The sequence below is a fragment of the Oncorhynchus kisutch genome, unplaced genomic scaffold, assembly GCF_002021735.2.
Source record: "Oncorhynchus kisutch isolate 150728-3 unplaced genomic scaffold, Okis_V2 scaffold1079, whole genome shotgun sequence".
NCBI classification, from domain to species: domain Eukaryota; kingdom Metazoa; phylum Chordata; class Actinopteri; order Salmoniformes; family Salmonidae; genus Oncorhynchus; species Oncorhynchus kisutch.
In genome coordinates this window covers 53,011-79,852 of record NW_022263024.1, presented here as the reverse complement: position 1 = coordinate 79,852, position 26,842 = coordinate 53,011, and the positions used below count along the sequence as shown (strand labels likewise).

The window sequence follows — 26,842 nt, the reverse complement described above, 5'->3', positions numbered from 1 at the left end:
AGCCCCAGGACCAGCCTGCTTCTCCAGGTTCATCTCTCTGTAGGTGATGGCATTGTTATGGAAAGTTTGGCTCCATCTAGTAGGCAATACCAGCGTGACCCCACCACCTCGTCCCTACTTACTGCGTGGCGTCATTAGAAAGCGCCCTACAACGGCTATTATAGCATTATTTTTTTATTTACCTCAAGCTGCGTCCCGCAATGGAAGTAAACAGGGACGAAGCAGAGCGTTGCATTGACATTGCAACTGCTGCATTAACAAATAATCAAGCAGAGAAGGCTGTTAGGTTTCTAGAAAAGGCACAGAAACTTTTTCCGACGGATAAGGCGAGAGGTAAGAGACGGCCGCTTGAGAAGCGAAATGAATGCCAGCTAGCATCCAGGCTATATTTTTTCTTGGGAAATTGAGGGCCCTCTATAGTTACCAAAATACGTTACCCATCTCGTTGCTATAGCTAGCTAATTATCGCAGAGTTTTCATATAAAACATCTAATCTGTCTGGATTTTGCATTGTCACTGTTGTAGTATACACAGTCCGTTTAATTCTGCTGGTTATATTAGCGAGCTACCTAACGCTAGTTATGTAGTCAGTACATTCAGTTGCACCCAATCTCATGTTGCTAGTTAAATACAAACGGTGTAGCTGCATAGCTAGCGGTCTTTGACGCTGTTACTTCGAATAACTCACTCCGTGTGCTTCTGACTGTACAAGAGGGAGATGTCATCAGAGATTTGCCCCAATGGGCCTGCTCAGTGGAGACGTTTCTGTTAATGTTCCTCTAAATGTTACTCTATCTGTATTTCCAGCACTGCTGGACTTGATTGCAAAAAATGGTTTCACCCCTGGTCATGACAACCAGTCAACCAGTGATGGCACTGGGCCAAGGCAGCGAAGACCAGGGGAGGAGGACCAAGGAGAGAAGGCCTCGCAGACAGCCAAATCCTACACCTCAGATCAACTGGATGCTGTCAAGAAGTAGGATGCATGGATTTTAGTGTCATTGCAATTATTATCATATAAAATGTAATTGCAAGGAAAATGAAGGAAAAAACTTAGTCAGTTGCACAACTGAATCAAAATGTGTCTCCCCTCATTTAACCCTCTGAATCAGAGAGGTGCGAGGGGTTGCTTTAACCCAACCCCTCTGAATCAGAGAGGTCGGGGGGGGGTTGCTTTAACCCAACCCCTCTGAATCAGAGAGGTGGGTTGGGGGGGGTTGGTTTTAACCCAACCCCTCTGAATCAGAGAGGTGCGAGGGGTTGCTTTAACCCAACCCCTCTGAATCAGAGAGGTGAGGGGGGGTTGCTTTAACCCAACCCCTCTGAATCAGAGAGGTGCGAGGGGTTGCCTTAATCGAAATCCATGTCATCCCTGCCCGGAGAACAGTTGTTGGGGGTTAAATGCGAAAGGTCGCTGGCTTGGATTCGAACAGATTTTTCACCCAACGCTCTTACCCGTTAGGCTACCTGCCGCCCAACGCTCTTACCCGTTAGGCTACCTGCCGCCCAACGCTCTTACCCGTTAGGCTACCTGCCGCCCAACGCTCTTACCCGTTAGGCTACCTGCCGCCCAACGCTCTTATCCGTTAGGCTATCTGCTGCCCAACGCTCTTACCCGTTAGGCTACCTGCCGCCCAACGCTCTTACCCGTTAGGCTACCTGCCGCCCAACGCTCTTACCCGTTAGGCTACCTGCCGCCCAACGCTCTTACCCGTTAGGCTACCTGCCGCCCAACGCTCTTACCCGTTAGGCTACCTGCCGCCCAACGCTCTTACCCGTTAGGCTACCTGCCGCCCAACGCTCTTACCCGTTAGGCTACCTGCCGCCCAACGCTGTTACCCGTTAGGCTACCTGCCGCCCAACGCTCTTACCCGTTAGGCTACCTGCCGCCCAACGCTCTTACCCGTTAGGCTACCTGCCGCCCAACGCTCTTACCCGTTAGGCTACCTGCCGCCCAACGCTGTTACCCGTTAGGCTACCTGCCGCCCAACGCTGTTACCCGTTAGGCTACCTGCCGCCCAACGCTCCTGCTGAGCTGGGACCATATATATATATATATATATGTGTTGATAAAAGCATCTGCTAAATGGCATGTTATATTGAAACTGCTTCAAGGCTTCTAAAACATTAACATCAAACATCTGTTTAACTCCCACTTTCCACAATGAATCTTCCTTATCAGAACATGAAAATATCTTGAAACAATTTAGTGTTTTGTCTTTTATTAGTTGTCTTCTTTGTTTCCAGAATAAAACAGTGTAAAGACTTCTATGAGATTCTTGGAGTGAAGAAAGATGCGTCCGAAGATGATCTCAAGAAGTCATATCGAAAATTAGCGTTGAAATTCCATCCCGACAAAAACCACGCACCAGGTGCCACTGAGGCGTTTAAAGGTACGCCCCCAAACCATACTTATTTTCTTAATTGTTTGAATGTGATAACCATTCAAAGGATCCGGTTTGGCGGACACAGATTAAGCCTAGTGGACTAAAAGGTGTTAAACTGAGAATGCTTTCTAGTCTAATCTGTATCCAGGAAACCGGTCCAATGAATTGTATATCATTTAATGTCATTTGAAGGTACCTAAAAAGGTGTTTGTTTTCCCCCAGCTATTGGAAATGCCTATGCCTGCTTGAGTAATGCTGACAAGAGGAAACAGTATGACCAGTGTGGTGAGGAGAAGAGACATCCGTCAAGACAGGGCCAGACCAACGGCGACTTCCAGGCCGATATTTCACCCGAGGACCTCTTCAATATGTTCTTCGGAGGGGGTTTTCCAGCAAGTGAGTGACACACACACACACACACACACACACACACACACACACACACACACACACACACATTTTACTGCCACCTCCACTGCTAATGCTTTATCTAGTGGTCGTCTGTTTTGCTTCTCAAGGCAACGTTCATGTATACAGAAATGGGCATCAGAGACCAGCGGGACAACGGGGACAACAGAGAGAGGTATGCCAGTTTTTATTTTTTTTGATTGCACATTTTCCAGTTCAGGTCATTTAAGTAGATAAATTTAGCCATTTTCTAATGGCTTTCTAATGTACTGCTGCTGTACAGCAGGGGGAGTCCTTGTTGTTTTTACACTGCCTGCAAACTGAGATCTACTTGGGTAGAACTGTATTGTTACACTATGTGAAAAAGTATGTGGACACTTGCTTGTCCAACATCTCATTCCAAAATCATGGGCATTAATATGGAGTTGGTCCCCCCCCTTTTGCTGCTATAACAGCCTCCACTCTTCTGGGAAGGCTTTCCACTAGATGTTGGAACATTGTTGTGGGGGCATGCTTCCATTCAGCCACAACAGCATTAGTGAGGTCTGACACTGATGTTGGGTGATTAGGTCTGGCTCGCAGTCGGCGTTCCAATTCATCCCAATGGTTTTTGATGGAGTTGAGGCCAGGGCTCAGTGCAGGCCAGTCAAGTTCCACTTCCACACCGATCTCGACAAACAATTTCTGTATGGACCTCGCTTTGTGTACAGGGTCATTGTCATGCTGAAACAGAAAAGGGCCTTCCCCAAACTGTTGCCAGAAAGTTGGAAGCACAGAATTGTCTTAAATGTCATTGTATGCTGTAGCGTTAAGATTTCCCTTCACTGGAACTAAGGGGCCTAGCTCGAACCATGAAAAACAGCCCCAAACCATTATTCCTCCTCCACCAAACGTTACAGTTGGCACTATGCATTGGGGCAGGTAGCGTTCTCCTGGCATCTGCCAACACCAGATTTGTGTGTGTGAGAATGTGTTTCCACTGCTCCAGAGCCCAATGGCGGTGAGCTTTACACCACTCCAGCCGACACTTGGCATTGCGCATGGTGATCTTAGGCTTGTGTGTAGCTGCTCGGCCATGGAAGTCCATTTCATGAAGCTCCTGACAAACAGTTATTGTGCTGACGTTGCTTCCAGAGGCAGTTTTGAACATGGTAGTGAGTGTTGCAACCGAGGACAGACAATTTTTATGCTCTATGGGCTACATCGCTCGGCGGTCCTGTTCTGTGAGCTTATGTGGCCTACCACTTCACGGCTGAGCCGTTGTTGCTCCTAGACGTTTCCACTTCAATATAACAACACTTAGTTGCCCGGGGCAGCTCTAGCAGGGCAGACATTTGATGAACTGACTTGTTGGAGAGGTGGCATCTTATGACAGTGCCATGTTGAAAGTCACTGAGCTCTTCAATAAGGCCGTTCTACTACAAATGTTTGTCTATGGAGATTGCATGGCAGCGTGCTCAGTTTTGTATACCTGTCAGCAACGGGTGTGGCTGAAATAGCCGAATTCACTCATTTGAAAGTGTGTCCATATACTTTTGTAAATATAGTGTGTGTGAAATTAGCCTGTGCAAAGTGGATTGCTAGGCTTAAGGCCGGTAGTTGGTTTTGCAGTGTTACCAGTTAACTCTAACTAACCTGTATAGTTTACCATGTCAGGTTGTTGTTGTCTAACTAACCTGTATAGTTTACCATGTCAGGTTGTTGTTGTCGTCTAACTAACCTGTATAGTTTACCATGTCAGGTTGTTGTTGTTGTCTAACTAACCTGTATAGTTTACCATGTCAGGTTGTTGTTGTTGTCTAACTAACCTGTATAGTTTACCATGTCAGGTTGTTGTTGTCGTCTAACTAACCTGTATAGTTTACCATGTCAGGTTGTTGTTGTCGTCTAACTAACCTGTATAGTTTACCATGTCAGGTTGTTGTTGTCGTCTAACCTGTATAGTTTACCATGTCAGGTTGTTGTTGTCGTCTAACTAACCTGTATAGTTTACCATGTCAGGTTGTTGTTGTCGTCTAACTAACCTGTATAGTTTACCATGTCAGGTTGTTGTTGTCGTCTAACTAACCTGTATAGTTTACCATGTCAGGTTGTTGTTGTCGTCTAACTAACCTGTATAGTTTACCATGTCAGGTTGTTGTTGTCGTCTAACTAACCTGTATAGTTTACCATGTCAGGTTGTTGTTGTCGTCTAACTAACCTGTATAGTTTACCATGTCAGGTTGTTGTTGTTGTCTAACTAACCTGTATAGTTTACCATGTCAGGTTGTTGTTGTTGTCTAACTAACCTGTATAGTTTACCATGTCAGGTTGTTGTTGTTGTCTAACTAACCTGTATAGTTTACCATGTCAGGTTGTTGTTGTTGTCTAACCTGTATAGTTTACCATGTCAGGTTGTTGTTGTTGTCTAACCTGTATAGTTTACCATGTCAGGTTGTTGTTGTCTAACTAACCTGTATAGTTTACCATGTCAGGTTGTTGTTGTTGTCTAACTAACCTGTATAGTTTACCATGTCAGGTTGTTGTTGTTGTCTAACTAACCTGTATAGTTTACCATGTCAGATTGTTGTTGTTGTCTAACTAACCTGTATAGTTTACCATGTCAGATTGTTGTTGTTGTCTAACTAACCTGTATAGTTTACCATGTCAGGTTGTTGTTGTTGTCTAACTAACCAACCTGTATAGTTTACCATGTCAGGTTGTTGTTGTTGTCTAACTAACCAACCTGTATAGTTTACCATGTCAGGTTGTTGTTGTTGTCTAACTAACCAACCTGTATAGTTTACCATGTCAGGTTGTTGTTGTTGTCTAACTAACCAACCTGTATAGTTTACCATGTCAGGTTGTTGTTGTTGTCTAACTAACCAACCTGTATAGTTTACCATGTCAGGTTGTTGTTGTCGTCTAACTAACCTGTATAGTTTACCATGTCAGGTTGTTGTTGTTGTCTAACTAACCTGTATAGTTTACCATGTCAGGTTGTTGTCTAACTAACCTGTATAGTTTACCATGTCAGGTTGTTGTTGTTGTCTAACTAACCTGTATAGTTTACCATGTCAGGTTGTTGTTGTTTTCTAACTAACCTGTATAGTTTACCATGTCAGGTTGTTGTTGTTGTCTAACCTGTATAGTTTACCATGTCAGGTTGTTGTTGTTGTCTAACCTGTATAGTTTACCATGTCAGGTTGTTGTTGTTGTCTAACCTGTATAGTTTACCATGTCAGGTTGTTGTTGTTGTCTAACTAACCTGTATAGTTTACCATGTCAGGTTGTTGTTGTCGTCTAACTAACCTGTATAGTTTACCATGTCAGGTTGTTGTTGTCGTCTAACTAACCTGTATAGTTTACCATGTCAGGTTGTTGTTGTCGTCTAACCTGTATAGTTTACCATGTCAGGTTGTTGTTGTCGTCTAACCAACCTGTATAGTTTACCATGTCAGGTTGTTGTTGTCGTCTAACTAACCTGTATAGTTTACCATGTCAGGTTGTTGTTGTCGTCTAACTAACCTGTATAGTTTACCATGTCAGGTTGTTGTTGTCGTCTAACTAACCTGTATAGTTTACCATGTCAGGTTGTTGTTGTCGTCTAACTAACCTGTATAGTTTACCATGTCAGGTTGTTGTTGTCGTCTAACTAACCTGTATAGTTTACCATGTCAGGTTGTTGTTGTCGTCTAACTAACCTGTATAGTTTACCATGTCAGGTTGTTGTTGTTGTCTAACTAACCTGTATAGTTTACCATGTCAGGTTGTTGTTGTTGTCTAACTAACCTGTATAGTTTACCATGTCAGGTTGTTGTTGTTGTCTAACTAACCTGTATAGTTTACCATGTCAGGTTGTTGTTGTTGTCTAACCTGTATAGTTTACCATGTCAGGTTGTTGTTGTTGTCTAACCTGTATAGTTTACCATGTCAGGTTGTTGTTGTCTAACTAACCTGTATAGTTTACCATGTCAGGTTGTTGTTGTTGTCTAACTAACCTGTATAGTTTACCATGTCAGGTTGTTGTTGTTGTCTAACTAACCTGTATAGTTTACCATGTCAGATTGTTGTTGTTGTCTAACTAACCTGTATAGTTTACCATGTCAGATTGTTGTTGTTGTCTAACTAACCTGTATAGTTTACCATGTCAGGTTGTTGTTGTTGTCTAACTAACCAACCTGTATAGTTTACCATGTCAGGTTGTTGTTGTTGTCTAACTAACCAACCTGTATAGTTTACCATGTCAGGTTGTTGTTGTTGTCTAACTAACCAACCTGTATAGTTTACCATGTCAGGTTGTTGTTGTTGTCTAACTAACCAACCTGTATAGTTTACCATGTCAGGTTGTTGTTGTTGTCTAACTAACCAACCTGTATAGTTTACCATGTCAGGTTGTTGTTGTCGTCTAACTAACCTGTATAGTTTACCATGTCAGGTTGTTGTTGTTGTCTAACTAACCTGTATAGTTTACCATGTCAGGTTGTTGTCTAACTAACCTGTATAGTTTACCATGTCAGGTTGTTGTTGTTGTCTAACTAACCTGTATAGTTTACCATGTCAGGTTGTTGTTGTTTTCTAACTAACCTGTATAGTTTACCATGTCAGGTTGTTGTTGTTGTCTAACCTGTATAGTTTACCATGTCAGGTTGTTGTTGTTGTCTAACCTGTATAGTTTACCATGTCAGGTTGTTGTTGTTGTCTAACCTGTATAGTTTACCATGTCAGGTTGTTGTTGTTGTCTAACTAACCTGTATAGTTTACCATGTCAGGTTGTTGTTGTTGTCTAACTAACCTGTATAGTTTACCATGTCAGGTTGTTGTTGTTGTCTAACTAACCTGTATAGTTTACCATGTCAGGTTGTTGTTGTTGTCTAACTAACTAACCTGTATAGTTTACCATGTCAGGTTGTTGTTGTTGTCTAACTAACCAACCTGTATAGTTTACCATGTCAGGTTGTTGTTGTTGTCTAACTAACCAACCTGTATAGTTTACCATGTCAGGTTGTTGTTGTCTAACTAACCAACCTGTATAGTTTACCATGTCAGGTTGTTGTTGTTGTCTAACTAACCAACCTGTATAGTTTACCATGTCAGGTTGTTGTTGTTGTCTAACTAACCAACCTGTATAGTTTACCATGTCAGGTTGTTGTTGTTGTCTAACTAACCAACCTGTATAGTTTACCATGTCAGGTTGTTGTTGTTGTCTAACTAACCAACCAACCTGTATAGTTTACCATGTCAGGTTGTTGTTGTCGTCTAACTAACCTGTATAGTTTACCATGTCAGGTTGTTGTTGTTGTCTAACTAACCTGTATAGTTTACCATGTCAGGTTGTTGTCTAACTAACCTGTATAGTTTACCATGTCAGGTTGTTGTTGTTGTCTAACTAACCTGTATAGTTTACCATGTCAGGTTGTTGTTGTTGTCTAACTAACCTGTATAGTTTACCATGTCAGGTTGTTGTTGTCGTCTAACTAACCTGTATAGTTTACCATGTCAGGTTGTTGTTGTCGTCTAACCTGTATAGTTTACCATGTCAGGTTGTTGTTGTCGTCTAACTAACCTGTATAGTTTACCATGTCAGGTTGTTGTTGTCGTCTAACTAACCTGTATAGTTTACCATGTCAGGTTGTTGTTGTCGTCTAACTAACCTGTATAGTTTACCATGTCAGGTTGTTGTTGTCGTCTAACTAACCTGTATAGTTTACCATGTCAGGTTGTTGTTGTCGTCTAACTAACCTGTATAGTTTACCATGTCAGGTTGTTGTTGTCGTCTAACTAACCTGTATAGTTTACCATGTCAGGTTGTTGTTGTTGTCTAACTAACCTGTATAGTTTACCATGTCAGGTTGTTGTTGTTGTCTAACTAACCTGTATAGTTTACCATGTCAGGTTGTTGTTGTTGTCTAACTAACCTGTATAGTTTACCATGTCAGGTTGTTGTTGTTGTCTAACTAACCTGTATAGTTTACCATGTCAGGTTGTTGTTGTTGTCTAACCTGTATAGTTTACCATGTCAGGTTGTTGTTGTCTAACTAACCTGTATAGTTTACCATGTCAGGTTGTTGTTGTTGTCTAACTAACCTGTATAGTTTACCATGTCAGGTTGTTGTTGTTGTCTAACTAACCTGTATAGTTTACCATGTCAGATTGTTGTTGTTGTCTAACTAACCTGTATAGTTTACCATGTCAGATTGTTGTTGTTGTCTAACTAACCTGTATAGTTTACCATGTCAGGTTGTTGTTGTTGTCTAACTAACCAACCTGTATAGTTTACCATGTCAGGTTGTTGTTGTTGTCTAACTAACCAACCTGTATAGTTTACCATGTCAGGTTGTTGTTGTTGTCTAACTAACCAACCTGTATAGTTTACCATGTCAGGTTGTTGTTGTTGTCTAACTAACCAACCTGTATAGTTTACCATGTCAGGTTGTTGTTGTTGTCTAACTAACCAACCTGTATAGTTTACCATGTCAGGTTGTTGTTGTCGTCTAACTAACCTGTATAGTTTACCATGTCAGGTTGTTGTTGTTGTCTAACTAACCTGTATAGTTTACCATGTCAGGTTGTTGTCTAACTAACCTGTATAGTTTACCATGTCAGGTTGTTGTTGTTGTCTAACTAACCTGTATAGTTTACCATGTCAGGTTGTTGTTGTTTTCTAACTAACCTGTATAGTTTACCATGTCAGGTTGTTGTTGTTGTCTAACCTGTATAGTTTACCATGTCAGGTTGTTGTTGTTGTCTAACCTGTATAGTTTACCATGTCAGGTTGTTGTTGTTGTCTAACCTGTATAGTTTACCATGTCAGGTTGTTGTTGTTGTCTAACTAACCTGTATAGTTTACCATGTCAGGTTGTTGTTGTTGTCTAACTAACCTGTATAGTTTACCATGTCAGGTTGTTGTTGTTGTCTAACTAACCTGTATAGTTTACCATGTCAGGTTGTTGTTGTTGTCTAACTAACTAACCTGTATAGTTTACCATGTCAGGTTGTTGTTGTTGTCTAACTAACCAACCTGTATAGTTTACCATGTCAGGTTGTTGTTGTTGTCTAACTAACCAACCTGTATAGTTTACCATGTCAGGTTGTTGTTGTCTAACTAACCAACCTGTATAGTTTACCATGTCAGGTTGTTGTTGTTGTCTAACTAACCAACCTGTATAGTTTACCATGTCAGGTTGTTGTTGTTGTCTAACTAACCAACCTGTATAGTTTACCATGTCAGGTTGTTGTTGTTGTCTAACTAACCAACCTGTATAGTTTACCATGTCAGGTTGTTGTTGTTGTCTAACTAACCAACCAACCTGTATAGTTTACCATGTCAGGTTGTTGTTGTCGTCTAACTAACCTGTATAGTTTACCATGTCAGGTTGTTGTTGTTGTCTAACTAACCTGTATAGTTTACCATGTCAGGTTGTTGTCTAACTAACCTGTATAGTTTACCATGTCAGGTTGTTGTTGTTGTCTAACTAACCTGTATAGTTTACCATGTCAGGTTGTTGTTGTTGTCTAACTAACCTGTATAGTTTACCATGTCAGGTTGTTGTTGTTGTCTAACTAACCAACCTGTATAGTTTACCATGTCAGGTTGTTGTTGTCGTCTAACTAACCTGTATAGTTTACCATGTCAGGTTGTTGTTGTTGTCTAACTAACCTGTATAGTTTACCATGTCAGGTTGTTGTCTAACTAACCTGTATAGTTTACCATGTCAGGTTGTTGTCTAACTAACCTGTATAGTTTACCATGTCAGGTTGTTGTTGTCGTCTAACTAACCTGTATAGTTTACCATGTCAGGTTGTTGTTGTTGTCTAACTAACCTGTATAGTTTACCATGTCAGGTTGTTGTCTAACTAACCTGTATAGTTTACCATGTCAGGTTGTTGTTGTTGTCTAACTAACCTGTATAGTTTACCATGTCAGGTTGTTGTCTAACTAACCTGTATAGTTTACCATGTCAGGTTGTTGTTGTTGTCTAACTAACCAACCTGTATAGTTTACCATGTCAGGTTGTTGTTGTCGTCTAACTAACCTGTATAGTTTACCATGTCAGGTTGTTGTTGTTGTCTAACTAACCTGTATAGTTTACCATGTCAGGTTGTTGTCTAACTAACCTGTATAGTTTACCATGTCAGGTTGTTGTTGTTGTCTAACTAACCTGTATAGTTTACCATGTCAGGTTGTTGTTGTTGTCTAACTAACCTGTATAGTTTACCATGTCAGGTTGTTGTTGTTGTCTAACTAACCAACCTGTATAGTTTACCATGTCAGGTTGTTGTTGTTGTCTAACTAACCTGTGTGTTGTGATTTTCAGGGAGGCTTTGCGCTCTTTGTCCAGCTGCTGCCCATCGTCATCCTAGTGGTTGTGTCAGCTCTCAGTCAGATGATGGTCTCCGCCGCCCCCTACAGCCTCAGCTTCAGGCCGTGAGTCTAACCCCTGACCCCCCCCCACACCTGGATAATCACCTCATGGAGTAGCCTGGTCTTTATTGATTTATTTCACCTTTATATAACCAGGTAGGTCAGTTGAGAACAAGTTCTCATTTACAACTGCGACCTGCCCAAGATAAAGCAAAGCAGTGCGACACAAACAACAACAGAGTTACACATAAGATAAACAAACGTACAGTCGATAATACAATAGAAAAATCTATATACAGTGTGTGCAAATGTAGAAGATTAGAGAGGTAAGGCAATAAGTAGGCCATAGAGGCAAAATAATAAAAATTTAGCATCAACACTGGAGTGATCGATTTGCAGATGACGTTCAAGTAGAGATACTGGGGTGCAAAAGAGCAAGAAGATAAATAACAATATGGGGGTGAGGTAGTTGCGTGTGCTGTTTACAGATTGGCTATGTACAGGTGCAGTGATCGGTAAGCTGCTCTGACAGCTGATGCTTAAAATTAGTGAGGGAGGTAAGAGTCTCCAGCTTCAGTAATTTTTGCAATTCGTTCCAGTCATTGGCAGCAGAGAACTGGAAGGAAAGGCGGCCAAAGGAAGTGTTGGCTTTGGGGGTGACCAGTGAAATATACAGTGGGGCAAAAAAGTATTTAGTCGGCCACCAATTGTGCAAGTTCTCCCACTTAAAAAGATGAGAGAGGCCTGTAATTTTCATCATAGGTTACCTGCTGGTCAGGATGATATCTAAGAGGGTGCCCATGATTACGGATGTAGGGTTGTACCTGGTAGGTTCCTTGATAATTTGTGTGAGATTGAGGGCATCTAGTTTAGATTATAGGATGGCCGGGGTGTTAAGCATATCCCAGTTTAGGTCACCTAAAAGTATGAACTCAGAAGATAGATGGGGGGCAATCAATTCACATATGGTGTCCAGGGCACAGCAGGGGGCTGAGGGGGGTCTATAACAAGCGGCAACAGTGAGAGACTTGTTTCTGGAAAGGTGGATTTTTAGAAGCTCGATTCGTTTGGGCACAGACCTGGATAGTAAGACAGAACTCTGCAGGCTACCTCTGCAGTAGATTGCAACACCGCCCCCTTTGGCAGTTCTATCTTGTCGGAAAGTGTTATAGTTAGGGATGGAAATTTCAGGGGTTTTGGTGGTCTTCCTAAGCCAGGATTGAGACATGGCTAGGACATCCAGGTTGGCAGAGTGTTTTATTCACTGCTTTTGCACAAACTTAGGGAGGAGGCTTCTGATGTTAACATGCATGAAACCAAGGCTTTTACGGTTACAGAAGTCGACAAATGAGAGCGCCTGGGCAATGGGAGTGGTGCTGGGGGCTGCAGGGCCTGGGTTAACCTCTACATCCCCAGAGGAACAGAGTAGGATAAGGGTACGGCTAAAAGCTATAAGAACTGGCCGTCTAGCACGTTCGGATCAGAGAGTAAAAGGAGCAGGCTTCTGGGCGTGGAAGAATAGATTCAAGGCATAATGTACAGACAAGAGTATGGCAGGATATGAGTACAGTGGAGGTAAACCTAGGCATTGAGTGACGATGAGAGAGGTTTTTGGGAATGTTCCAACCAGGATTAATGGCAATCTGGAATTTTGGAAAATTTACCGGAGTTTTGCAACCCTAGCTGTGCGGTCTTAAACTCCTATAGTCATACATCTGACTATGCTCTATTATTAAGCAACTTCCTCCAGAATAATGCAATCATTTGATGAGTCTTCTTTCCTTGTATTACACAATGCTGAACTGTCTTTGATGGGACGGATTATCCTCCAGTTGCTATGACAATGGATTTCACAATTTGGAAATTGATTGGAAAGGTTGGTTTTCAGCCGGGTTTTTTTTTGTGTTTGCTAGCTGTATTAGTTTGACTTGGGGTGGTGAGATGGCACCCTATTCCCTATATAGTGCATTATCCCTATGGGCTCTGTTCAATGGTAGGTCACTAAATAGGGACTAGGGTGCCATTTGGGACACCGCCTGGTAGTCTTTAGGGAGGTCATAGGTCATATATTGACTTTAGGGGAAAGGCCCGGTGATGGCTGGCCCGCGGTTAAGGCCCGGTGATGGCTGGCCCGTGGTTAAGGCCCGGTGATGGCTGGCCCGCGGTTAAGGCCCGGTGATGGCTGGCCCGTGGTTAAGGCCCGGTGATGGCTGGCCCGCGGTTAAGGCCCGGTGATGGCTGGCCCGTGGTTAAGGCCCGGTGATGGCTGGTAGGCTTGGGCAGTATACCAGGGTATTTGGAAAAAGCCACGGTATGGTTTTTCAATACCGTCAACTATTTATTTGTAATTTCTCAATAAATGTGAATGTGTATCTACTTTTTAAATTAATACCCGCAGTCAACTTGTGCAATGAGGGAAAGTGTGATACCTAGTTAGTTGTACAACTGAATGTGTTCAACTGAAATGTGTCATCCTTATTTAACCCAACCCCTCTGAATCAGAGAGGTGCGGGAAGCTACCTTAATCAACATCCACGTCATCGACGCCCAGGGAACAGTGGGTTTAACTGCCTTGTTCAGGGGAACAGTGGGTTAACTGCCTTGTTCAGGGGAACAGTGGGTTAACTGCCTTGTTCAGGGGAACAGTGGGTTAACTGCCTTGTTCAGGGGAACAGTGGGTTAACTGCCTTGTTCAGGGGAACAGTGGGTTAACTGCCTTGTTCAGGGGAACAGTGGGTTAACTGCCTTGTTCAGGGGAACAGTGGGTTAACTGCCTTGTTCAGGGGAACAGTGGGTTAACTGCCTTGTTCAGGGGAACAGTGGGTTAACTGCCTTGTTCAGGGGAACAGTGGGTTAACTGCCTTGTTCAGGGGAACAGTGGGTTAACTGCCTTGTTCAGGGGAACAGTGGGTTAACTGCCTTGTTCAGGGGAACAGTGGGTTAACTGCCTTGTTCAGGGGAACAGTGGGTTAACTGCCTTGTTCAGGGGAACAGTGGGTTAACTGCCTTGTTCAGGGGCCGAACAACATTTTTATTTTTTACCTTGTCAGCTCGGGGAATCGATCTTGCAACCTTTCAGTTACTGGCCCAACTCTCTAACCACTAGGCTACCTGCTGGTTACTGGCCCAACTCTCTAACCACTAGGCTACCTGCTGGTTACTGGCCCAACGCTCTAACCACTAGGCTACCTGCTGGTTACTGGCCCAACGCTCTAACCACTAGGCTACCTGCTGGTTACTGGCCCAACGCTCTAACCACTAGGCTACCTGCTGGTTACTGGCCCAGCGCTCTAACCACTAGGCTACCTGCTGGTTACTGGCCCAGCGCTCTAACCACTAGGCTACCTGCTGGTTACTGGCCCAGCGCTCTAACCACTAGGCTACCTGCTGGTTACTGGCCCAGCGCTCTAACCACTAGGCTACCTGCTGGTTACTGGCCCAGCGCTCTAACCACTAGGCTACCTGCTGGTTACTGGCCCAACGCTCTAACCACTAGGCTACCTGTTGGTTACTGGCCCAACGCTCTAACCACTAGGCTACCTGCTGGTTACTGGCCCAACGCTCTAACCACTAGGCTACCTGCTGGTTACCGGCCCAACTCTCTAACCACTAGGCTACCTGCTGGTTACCGGCCCAACGCTCTAACCACTAGGCTACCTGCTGGTTACTGGCCCAACGCTCTAACCACTAGGCTACCTACTGGTTACTGGCCCAATGCTCTAACCACTAGGCTACCTGCTGGTTACTGGCCCAACACTCTAACCACTAGGCTACCTGCCATCCCAGTGAAGCAGCAGGGGTTAACAAGGCAGTTAACCCACTGTTCCCCTGAACAAGGCAGTTAACCCACTGTTCCCCTGAACAAGGCAGTTAACCCACTGTTCCCCTGAACAAGGCAGTTAACCCACTGTTCCCTGGTAGGCTGTCAATGTAAATAAGAATTTGTTCTTAACTGACTAGTTAAATAAAACAAAAATAAAAATTCACTCACTGCTTTCTCTCTCTCTCTGTCTCTCTCTCTCTCTGTCTCTCTCTCTCTCTGTCTCTCTCTCTGTCTCTCTCTGTCTCTCTGTCTCTCTGTCTCTCTCTCTCTGTCTCTCTCTCTCTCTCTCTCTGTCTCTCTGTCTCTCTGTCTCTCTGTCTTTCTGTCTCTCTGTCTCTCTGTCTCTCTGTCTTTCTGTCTCTCTGTCTCTCTGTCTTTCTGTCTCTCTGTCTCTCTGTCTCTCTGTCTCTGTCTCTCTGTCTCTCTGTCTTTCTGTCTCTGTCTTTCTGTCTCTCTGTCTCTCTGTCTCTCTGTCTCTCTGTCTCTCTGTCTCTGTCTTTCTGTCTCTCTGTCTCTCTGTCTCTCTGTCTCTCTGTCTCTCTGTCTTTCTGTCTTTCTGTCTCTCTGTCTTTCTGTCTTTCTGTCTCTCTGTCTCTCTGTCTCTCTGTCTCTGTCTTTCTGTCTTTCTGTCTCTCTGTCTCTCTGTCTCTCTGTCTCTCTGTCTCTCTGTCTCTCTGTCTCTCTGTCTTTCTGTCTTTCTGTCTCTCTGTCTCTCTGTCTTTCTGTCTCTGTCTCTCTTTCTGTCTCTCTGTCTTTCTGTCTTTCTGTCTCTGTCTCTCTGTCTTTCTGTCTCTGTCTCTCTTTCTGTCTCTCTGTCTTTCTGTCTCTCTGTCTCTCTGTCTTTCTGTCTCTCTGTCTTTCTGTCTCTCTTTCTGTCTCTCTGTCTCTCTGTCTTTCTGTCTCTGTCTCTCTTTCTGTCTCTCTGTCTCTCTGTCTCTGTCTTTCTGTCTTTCTGTCTCTGTCTCTCTGTCTTTCTGTCTCTGTCTCTCTTTCTGTCTCTCTGTCTTTCTGTCTCTCTGTCTCTCTGTCTCTCTGTCTCTCTGTCTCTCTGTCTTTCTGTCTTTCTGTCTTTCTGTCTCTCTGTCTCTCTGTCTCTCTGTCTTTCTGTCTCTCTGTCTCTCTGTCTCTCTGTTTCTCTGTCTCTCTGTCTTTCTGTCTCTGTCTTTCTGTCTTTCTGTCTTTCTGTCTCTGTCTCTCTGTCTTTCTGTCTCTGTCTCTCTGTCTCTCTGTCTCTCTGTCTCTCTGTCTCTCTGTCTCTCTGTCTTTCTGTCTCTCTGTCTTTCTGTCTCTCTGTCTCTCTGTCTTTCTGTCTCTGTCTCTCTGTCTCTCTGTCTCTCTGTCTCTCTGTCTCTCTGTATCTCTCTCTGTCTTTCTGTCTCTCTGTATCTCTCTCTCTGTCTTTCTGTATCTCTCTCTCTGTATCTCTCTCTCTTTCTGTCTCTCTGTATCTCTCTCTCTGTCTTTCTGTATCTCTCTCTCTGTCTTTCTGTCTTTCTGTCTCTCTGTATCTCTCTCTCTGTCTTTCTGTCTCTCTGTATCTCTCTCTGTCTTTCTCTGTCTCTCTCTGTCTCGGTGTCTCTCTCTCGATGTCTCTGTCTCGCTATCTCTCTCTGTCTCGGTGTCTCTCTCTCGATGTCTCTGTCTGTATCTCCATCAAATTCAGGTCTATTGGACACACCCACAAGAGGTACACGGAGACCTTGAGGGTGCCGTACTATGTGGGAGACCACTTCTCCAGGGAGTACAACGGACTGAATCTGAAGACTGTGGAGAGGAGTGTGGAGGATGACTACATCTCCAACCTCAGAAACAACTGCTGGAAGGAGAAACAACAGAGTACGTTCCCTTTGTAGTGTGAGAATAACATGGTCATTTAGCAGACACTTCCAGAACAGTCAGCGTGGACAGTGACACCTAATTCAGTATGTTGATCCGTGTGGGAATCGAACCCACAACCCCATACTGTTAGAACTACAGCTGCTGGAAGCAGAAGTAGGTTGATTTTTCTAACAAGCTTCTTCTCCGTTGACCTTTTTGTCTGTGTTTGGATGATGAAGTTGTACTATTGATTAATCAAGATTCTCCAAATCAAATGTTATTGGTCACGTACACGTGTCTAGCAGATGTTATTGGTCACGTACACGTGTCTAGCAGATGTTATTGGTCACGTACACGTGTCTAGCAGATGTTATTGGTCACGTACACGTGTCTAGCAGATGTTATTGGTCACGTACACGTGTCTAGCAGATGTTATTGGTCACGTACACGTGTCTAGCAGATGTTATTGGTCACGTACACGTGTCTAGCAGATGTTATTGGTCACGTACACGTGTCTAGCAGATGTTATTGGTCACGTACACGTGTCTAGCAGATGTTATTGGTCACGTACACGTGTCTAGCAGATGTTATTGGTCACGTACACGTGTCTAGCAGATGTTATTGGTCACGTACACGTGTCTAGCAGATGTTATTGGTCACGGACACGTGTCTAGCAGATGTTATTGGTCACGTACACGTGTCTAGCAGATGTTATTGGTCACGTACACGTGTCTAGCAGATGTTATTGGTCACGTACACGTGTCTAGCAGATGTTATTGGTCACGTACACGTGTCTAGCAGATGTTATTGGTCACGTACACGTGTCTAGCAGATGTTATTGGTCACGTACACGTGTCTAGCAGATGTTATTGGTCACGTACACGTGTCTAGCAGATGTTATTGGTCACGTACACGTGTCTAGCAGATGTTATTGGTCACGTACACGTGTCTAGCAGATGTTATTGCGGATTTAGTGAAATGCTTGTGTTTCTAGCTCCAACAGTGCAGTAATATCTAACTAAATGCTTGTGTTTCTAGCTCCAACAGTGCAGTAATATCTAACTAAATGCTTGTGTTTCTAGCTCCAACAGTGCAGTAATATCTAACTAAATGCTTGTGTTTCTAGCTCCAACACTGCAGTAATATCTAACTAAATGCTTGTGTTTCTAGCTCCAACACTGCAGTAATATCTAACTAAATGCTTGTGTTTCTAGCTCCAACACTGCAGTAATATCTAACTAAATGCTTGTGTTTCTAGCTCCAACACTGCAGTAATATCTAACTAAATGCTTGTGTTTCTAGCTCCAACACTGCAGTAATATCTAACTAAATGCTTGTGTTTCTAGCTCCAACACTGCAGTAATATCTAACTAAATGCTTGTGTTTCTAGCTCCAACACTGCAGTAATATCTAACTAAATGCTTGTGTTTCTAGCTCCAACACTGCAGTAATATCTAACTAAATGCTTGTGTTTCTAGCTCCAACACTGCAGTAATATCTAACTAAATGCTTGTGTTTCTAGCTCCAACACTGCAGTAATATCTAACTAAATGCTTGTGTTTCTAGCTCCAACAGTGCAGTAATATCTAACTAAATGCTTGTGTTTCCCGCTCCAACAGTGCAGTAATATCTAACTAAATGCTTGTGTTTCCCGCTCCAACAGTGCAGTAATATCTAACTAAATGCTTGTGTTCCTAGCTCCAACAGTGCAGTAATATCTAACTAAATGCTTGTGTTTCTAGCTCCAACAGTGCAGTAATATCTAACTAAATGCTTGTGTTTCTAGCTCCAACACTGCAGTAATATCTAACTAAATGCTTGTGTTTCTAGCTCCAACAGTGCAGTAATATCTAACTAAATGCTTGTGTTTCTAGCTCCAACACTGCAGTAATATCTAACTAAATGCTTGTGTTTCTAGCTCCAACACTGCAGTAATATCTAACTAAATGCTTGTGTTTCTAGCTCCAACACTGCAGTAATATCTAACTAAATGCTTGTGTTTCTAGCTCCAACACTGCAGTAATATCTAACTAAATGCTTGTGTTTCTAGCTCCAACACTGCAGTAATATCTAACTAAATGCTTGTGTTTCTAGCTCCAACACTGCAGTAATATCTAACTAAATGCTTGTGTTTCTAGCTCCAACACTGCAGTAATATCTAACTAAATGCTTGTGTTTCTAGCTCCAACAGTGCAGTAATATCTAACTAAATGCTTGTGTTTCTAGCTCCAACAGTGCAGTAATATCTAACTAAATGCTTGTGTTTCCCGCTCCAACAGTGCAGTAATATCTAACTAAATGCTTGTGTTTCTAGCTCCAACAGTGCAGTAATATCTAACTAAATGCTTGTGTTTCTAGCTCCAACACTGCAGTAATATCTAACTAAATGCTTGTGTTTCTAGCTCCAACAGTGCAGTAATATCTAACTAAATGCTTGTGTTTCTCGCTCCAACAGTGCAGTAATATCTAACTAAATGCTTGTGTTTCTAGCTCCAACAGTGCAGTAATATCTAACTAAATGCTTGTGTTTCTAGCTCCAACAGTGCAGTAATATCTAACTAAATGCTTGTGTTTCTAGCTCCAACAGTGCAGTAATATCTAACTAAATGCTTGTGTTTCTAGCTCCAACAGTGCAGTAATATCTAACTAAATGCTTGTGTTTCTAGCTCCAACAGTGCAGTAATATCTAACTAAATGCTTGTGTTTCTAGCTCCAACTGTGCAGTAATATCTAACTAAATGCTTGTGTTTCTAGCTCCGACAGTGCAGTAATATCTAACTAAATGCTTGTGTTTCTAGCTCCGACAGTGCAGTAATATCTAACTAAATGCTTGTGTTTCTAGCTCCGACAGTGCAGTAATATCTAACAACACACACATCTAAAGTAAAGGAAGTGAATTAAGAACATATAAATATATGGACGAGCGATGTCAGAGCGATGTCAGAGCGATGTCAGAGCGATGTCAGAGCGATGTCAGAGCGATGTCAGAGCGATGTCAGAGCGATGTAGAATAGAATACAGTGTCTACAAATGAGACGAGTCATGCAAAATATGTCAACATAAAGTGACTAGTGTTCCATTATTAAAGTGGCCAGTGATTTCAAGTCTGTGTATATAGGGCAGCAGCCTCTCTGTGTTAGTGATGGCTGTTTAACAGTCTGATGGCCTTGAGATAGAAGCTGTTTAACAGTCTCTCAGTCCCTGCTTTGATGCACCTGTACTGACCTCTCCTTCTGGATGGTAGCGGGGTGAACAGGCAGTGGCTCGGGTGGTGATGATGCACCTGTACTGACCTCGCCTTCTGGATGGTAGCGGGGTGAACAGGCAGTGGCTCGGGTGGTGATGATGCACCTGTACTGACCTCGCCTTCTGGATGGTAGCGGGGTGAACAGGCAGTGGCTCGGGTGGTGATGATGCACCTGTACTGACCTCGCCTTCTGGATGATAGCGGGGTGAACAGGAAGTGGCTCGGGTGGTTATTGTCCTGGATGATCTTTATGGCCTTCCTGTGACATCAGGTGGTGTAGGTGTTCTGGAGGGCAGGTAGTTTGCACCACGGTGATGTGTTGTGCAGACCTCACCACCCTCTGGAGAGCCCTGCGGTCAATTCCACATGGCTGGCTACTTTAAAATGGATGTGTACTGGAGGAGTGTTTTAATGATTTAGTTTGGAGGCTTCAGGTGTTCTGATCCGGCCTTAACCGGTTGTGTCCTGTTTGCTATAACGTAAGATGGATAACACAGTACCAGAAAGCGATATCAGAAAGCGATAGAAATAGCACTACTTCACATGCAGAGGAGGCTGGTGATGGGAGGACAGCTCATAATAATGGCTGAAATACAGTGAATGGAATGTAGGGACCTAACAAATATATATTTTGTTTTTGTTTGTTGCCTGATTCAGTTTTTTCCATTTTGTTTTCTCAGGTTTCAATTTCCTAGAGTTTCATGTTTTTGCTCTCAATCACCTTTTTGAAATGTTTTATTCAGTAATGTTCTAAGTCCACAACAATGCTTAAACCACATCAGGAGAACACTTAAGGTCTGGGATAATGTTGATAATGTTTGGTTGTAGTTACCATTTTAATTCCAGTGTACTGAGGCTGTTTGTTTTAGAGGTGTTTTTGTAAAACCAAATAGCCACAATAATCATCCTCATATGGTTCTGCCAGGTCAGCACGGCCTACTTTCTAGATGACATTTAATGTGAGAAGGATTTTGGATAAGGAAAGGCTTTCCCATGTCCAGAATGACCATTCATTAGCATCATCGCTAACGGCGACACACCACACATACAGACGGGGAATTCTCATTGGTTCTTCAGAAAGTTGCAGAAAATACCAATCACTGATTCATTCTGTTCATGTCTTATGATAAACTTAATTGTTCATTAATTTACTTAATTTAATTGACTTGATTCCCTACTAAGTTCAGTACATTGTTGGATTCCGTTTTAATGTCTGGATTCCGTGATTCCGTCCTCATTCTCAACATTGTGGATTTTCTCGGACCCTAGGAATGGTACAATTCCATTTATTCTGTTCCAGACATTTCTATGAGCCTGTCCTCCTATTTTAAAGTGCCAGCCACCGCTGTTTCCATGGCAGGGGGAAAGACACATAGCAGTTTTACATTACAGCACATCATTCAGATGATTGGTTGTCTGGGCAAAGGAATTAGGATCCTCTTTTCAGCAGCCTCTCTATTGTACTTCCTGTTATCTTATTTAACTTGTATTGTACTTCCTGTTATCTTATTGAACTTGTATTGTACTTCCTGTTATCTTATTGAACTTGTATTGTACTGGACGCCCAAGTAGGCGTTTGTCTTAGACTACATCACAGTTCTGCTCCCTTCTCCCAAGGTGTCCACTTGCTCACTTTCTTGCGTGGATTTAACGATAGTGGAAACTCGATGCTTACAACAATCATATGCTTTTAAATCCACGACAGGGAGCGCAGACTTCTGGGAAATATTGGGGACTGAGCCATTGTACTTTGTTGTTGTGTTCCAGAGGAGGGCCTGCTGTATCGAGCTCGCTATTTTGGAGACAATGAGTTGTACCAGAGGGCTCAGAAGATGGGCACACCGAGCTGCTCCAGGCTGTCTGACATCTCCGTTTCCTTGGGTGGTTAAATATAAAGGAAGGCTGTTGATCGCCACACTGATAGGTAAGAGCTCACCGCTAAAACAACCCAAATGGCACCCTATTCCCTTTATAGTGCACTACTTTTGACCAGGGCCCATAGGACACTATAGGGAATAGGATGCCATTATGGACTCAGTCAGGCACAGTCTGTCTATATAAGGCTCCATTGTTGTAGTGTCCCCATTGGGTTAGTTATGAAGTCTTACTGAACTATGTACAGTAGCAAGAAAAAGTATGTGAACCCTTTGGAAATACCTGGATTTCTGCATAAATTAGTCATAAAATTGGATCTGATCTTCATCTAGGTCACAACAACAGACAAACACAGTCTGCTGAAAGGAATAACACACAAACAATTATATGTGTTCATGTCTTTATTGAACACACCGTGTAAACATTCACAGTGCAGGGTGGGAAAAGTATGTGAACCCTTAGATTTAACTGGTTGACCCTCCCTTGGCAGCAATGACCTCAACCAAACGTTTTCTGTAGTTGCGGATCAGACCTGCACAACGGTCAGGAGGAATTTTAGACCATTCGTCTTTACAAAATTGTTTTAGTTCAGCAATATTCTTGGGATGTCTGGTGTGAACTGCTCTCCTTGAGGTCATGCCACAGCATCTCAATCGGGTTGAGGTCAGGACTCTGACTGAGCCACTCCAGAAGGTCAGGACTCTGACTGGGCCACTCCAGAAGGTCAGGACTCTGACTGGGCCACTCCAGAAGGTCAGGACTCTGACTGGGCCACTCCAGAAGGTCAGGACTCTGACCGGGCCACTCCAGAAGGTCAGGACTCTGACCGGGCCACTCCAGAAGGTCAGGCCTCTGACCGGGCCACTCCAGAAGGTCAGGCCTCTGACCGGGCCACTCCAGAAGGTCAGGCCTCTGACCGGGCCACTCCAGAAGGTCAGGCCTCTGACCGGGCCACTCCAGAAGGTCAGGCCTCTGACCGGGCCACTCCAGAAGGTCAGGACTCTGACCGGGCCACTCCAGAAGGTCAGGACTCTGACTGGGCCACTCCAGAAGGTCAGGACCCTGACTGGGCCACTCCAGAAGGTCAGGACTCTGACTGGACCACTCCAGAAGGTCAGGACTGACTGGGCCACTCCAGAAGGTCAGGCCTCTGACCGGGCCACTCCAGAAGGTCAGGCCTCTGACCGGGCCACTCCAGAAGGTCAGGCCTCTGACCGGGCCACTCCAGAAGGTCAGGCCTCTGACCGGGCCACTCCAGAAGGTCAGGCCTCTGACCGGGCCACTCCAGAAGGTCAGGCCTCTGACCGGGCCACTCCAGAAGGTCAGGCCTCTGACCGGGCCACTCCAGAAGGTCAGGCCTCTGACCGGGCCACTCCAGAAGGTCAGGCCTCTGACCGGGCCACTCCAGAAGGTCAGGCCTCTGACCGGGCCACTCCAGAAGGTCAGGCCTCTGACCGGGCCACTCCAGAAGGTCAGGCCTCTGACCGGGCCACTCCAGAAGGTCAGGACCCTGACCGGGCCACTCCAGAAGGTCAGGACTCTGACCGGGCCACTCCAGAAGGTCAGGACTCTGACCGGGCCACTCCAGAAGGTCAGGACTCTGACCGGGCCACTCCAGAAGGTCAGGACCCTGACCGGGCCACTCCAGAAAGTCAGGACCCTGACTGGGCCACTCCAGAAGGTCAGGACTCTGACTGGGCCACTCCAGAAGGTCAGGACTGACTGGGCCACTCCAGAAGGTCAGGACTGACTGGGCCACTCCAGAAGGTCAGGACTGACTGGGCCACTCCAGAAGGTCAGGACTGACTGGGCCACTCCAGAAGGTCAGGACTGACTGGGCCACTCCAGAAGGTCAGGACTGACTGGGCCACTCCAGAAGGTCAGGACTGACTGGGCCACTCCAGAAGGTCAGGACTGACTGGGCCACTCCAGAAGGTCAGGCCTCTGACCGGGCCACTCCAGAAGGTCAGGCCTCTGACCGGGCCACTCCAGAAGGTCAGGACTCTGACCGGGCCACTCCAGAAGGCATATTTTCTTCTGTTGAAGCCATTCTGTTGTTGATTTACTTCGGTGTTTTGGGTCGTTGTCCTGTTGCATCACCCAACTTCTGTTGAGCTTCAATTGGCGGACAGATTAGCCTTACATTCTCCTTCAAAATGTCTTGATAAACTTGGGAATTAATTTTACCGTTGATGATAGCAAGCTGTCCAGGCCCTGAACCATGATGCTCCCTCCACCAGACTTTACAGTTGGGATGAGGTTTTGATGTTGCTGTGCTGTGCCTTTTTTTTCTCCACACATAGTGTTGTGTGTTCCTTCCAAACAACTCAACTGTAGTTTCATCTGTCCACAGAATATATTTCCAGTACCGCTGTGGAACATCCAGGTGCAATTATGCAAATTTCAGACATGCAGCAATGTTTTTATTGGACAGCAGTGGCTTCTTCCGTGGTGTCCTCCCATGAACACCATTCTTGTTTAGTGTTTTATGTATCGTAGACTCGTCAACAGAGATGTTGGCATGTTCCAGAGATTTCTGTAAGTCTTTAACTGACACTCTAGGATTCTTCTTAACCTCATTGAGCATTCTGCGCTGTGCTCTTGCAGTCATCTTTGCAGGACGGTCACTCCTAGGGAGAGTAGCAACAGTGCTGAACTTTCTCCATTTATAGACATTTTGTTTTACCGTGGACTGATGAACATCAAGGCTTTTAGTGATAATTTTGTAGCCCTTTCCAGCTTTATGCAAGTCAACAATTCTTAATCTTGGGTCTTCTGAGATCTCTTTTGTTCGAGACATGGTTCACATCAGGCAATGCTTCTTGTGAATAGCAAACCCACATTTTGTGAGTGTTTTTTATAGGGCAGGGCAGCTCTAACCAACATCTCCAATCTCGTCTCATTGATTGGACTCCAGGTTAGCCGACTCCTGACTCCAATTAGCTTTTGGAGAAGTCATTAGCCTAGGGGGGGTTCAAATACTTTTTCCAACCTACACTGTGATTATTTAAATCATGTATTCAATATAGACAAGAAAAATACAATTTGTGTTATTAGTTTAAGCCGACTGTTTGTCTATTGTTGTGACTTAGATGAAGATCAGATCCAATTTGATGACCAATTTTTGAGAAATTCCAGGTAATTTCAAAGGGTTCACACACTTCTTCTTGCCACGGTATGTTATGAAGGCCAACACATCATCACCTAACTGTAAGTTATGTCCCATGTCTTCTTGCCACGGTAGGTGATGATGTGTTGGCCTTCATACCATACCGTGGCAAGAAGACATGGGACATAACTTACAGTTAGGTGATGATGTGTTGGCCTTCATAACATAACTATGTAAGTAATGAGTCCCATGAACAGAGAGCCACGGTATGGTGAGTTATGAGTCCCATGAACAGAGAGCCACGGTATGGTGAGTTATGAGTCCCATGAACAGAGAGCCACGGTATGGTGAGTTATGAGTCCCATGAACAGAGAGCACATGTTGAAACTGAATTGTTTTTTGCTCTCTCTTTTAGGTAGTTATATCGAAACCGCAAAAACAATTTTATTGCCTGTAAATACGTACGCTTTTCAACATTCGGGACTGTGACTTCACTGCACACCAAAACTCGGACAGACTCTCTCTCCTTGAGTTGGAGATCTCGTATGGCGAAGAAGAAGAAGAGAATGAATGACCTAAAGTCTTGTTGAGGAAGAATGAATGCCCTCTTTGTTGATGATCATGGTGATGTGTCACGAAGTGACTGCTCTGTTACAAGCTGACTGTTTTACAAATGCACTGTTAGGGACTCCTGCTTTTACCCTCTTACGTCCTAAATGGCACACTATTTCCTATATAGTGCACTATTTTTTTTCTTTTTTTTTATCCGGACCCATAGGGCTCTGGTCACAAGTAGTGTAGCATATAGAGAATAGGGTGCTATTTTGGATACACCCTCGAGTCAGATGATGTAAGGGCGGTGTTATAATCAGGAAAAACTCTGATCAGAAGTGGTTCGTTATAGATGTCCTCCTTTAGCAGGTGATACTTCCGAGATATTCATCTTTTTATTTCGATCTGGTGAAAACACAGAAGAATGGTTAATACCAATTGAAGCTGATGACAGTTGGTTTCCTGATTTATACTTTATACATAAATTATGATTTTTACTATGCAGGGATTATATTTATATATTCTCCTATCAGAGTCAGTAAGGTAAACATACACCTCTCAAGACATGTACTGAGCAATTTTAATTTTGCAGACCTATGTATTTAAAATGAGTGAACCCAGTGACTGAGAAAGTAATTTATTTATTGTTGGGATTCTAAAATATCAAAATGTTTTTAATCAAGATTTTCTTCATTAGAACACAACGGCTATCTAATAAAGTAGGTCTTGCTCAAGATGACACGTCCATATTATGTTTTTACTCAAACAGGGAAAATAAATATTCTACGTGCCCCATCTGTCATTCTTCCTCTCTCTCTCTGTGTGTGTGTGTGTGTGGGAGCTGGACAAGTGCCCAGACCAGTGAGTGCATTACTCATCGAAAAATTGGCTTGTACAACAGTGACTAGTTGTAGCAAAGACGTGAAGATGTGCACGTTTCCTACCAAATCAGATGGGCTGTTGTGCACGTTTTCTACCAAATCAGATGGGCTGTTGTGCACGTTTTCTACCAAATCAGATGGGTTGTTGTGCACGTTTCCTACCAAATCAGATGGGCTGTTGTGCACGTTTTATCCCAAATCAGATGGGCTGTTGTGCACGTTTCCCAGGGACAGCTTCATTCCACAATATGTATTTAAAACCACAAGCAAATCAGTGGTGAGGAACTAGACAAACAATGAACATCTACCCTGGGGCTGGTTGGCACTCACAGGTACACTAGTTTTTTATATACTTCTCAGTACTTGACTGCCCCTTCTAGAACAGGTCTTCCAAGGAA

General features: G+C 43.8%; 1 protein-coding gene across 1 annotated transcript; it reads left to right on the top strand.

Annotated features, from left to right (window-relative positions):
- Nucleotides 1–26,360, top strand: LOC116364451 (dnaJ homolog subfamily B member 12-like). Its single transcript, XM_031817578.1, has 9 exons — nt 1–333; nt 808–976; nt 2,248–2,393; nt 2,610–2,783; nt 2,906–2,970; nt 11,093–11,202; nt 16,626–16,798; nt 21,795–21,951; nt 25,427–26,360. The coding sequence occupies exons 1-8, from the start codon at nt 201–203 to the stop codon at nt 21,914–21,916; spliced, it is 1,092 nt and encodes a 363-aa protein (XP_031673438.1). The 5' UTR covers nt 1–200; the 3' UTR covers nt 21,917–21,951; nt 25,427–26,360.
- Nucleotides 26,361–26,842: the final 482 nt, after the last annotated feature.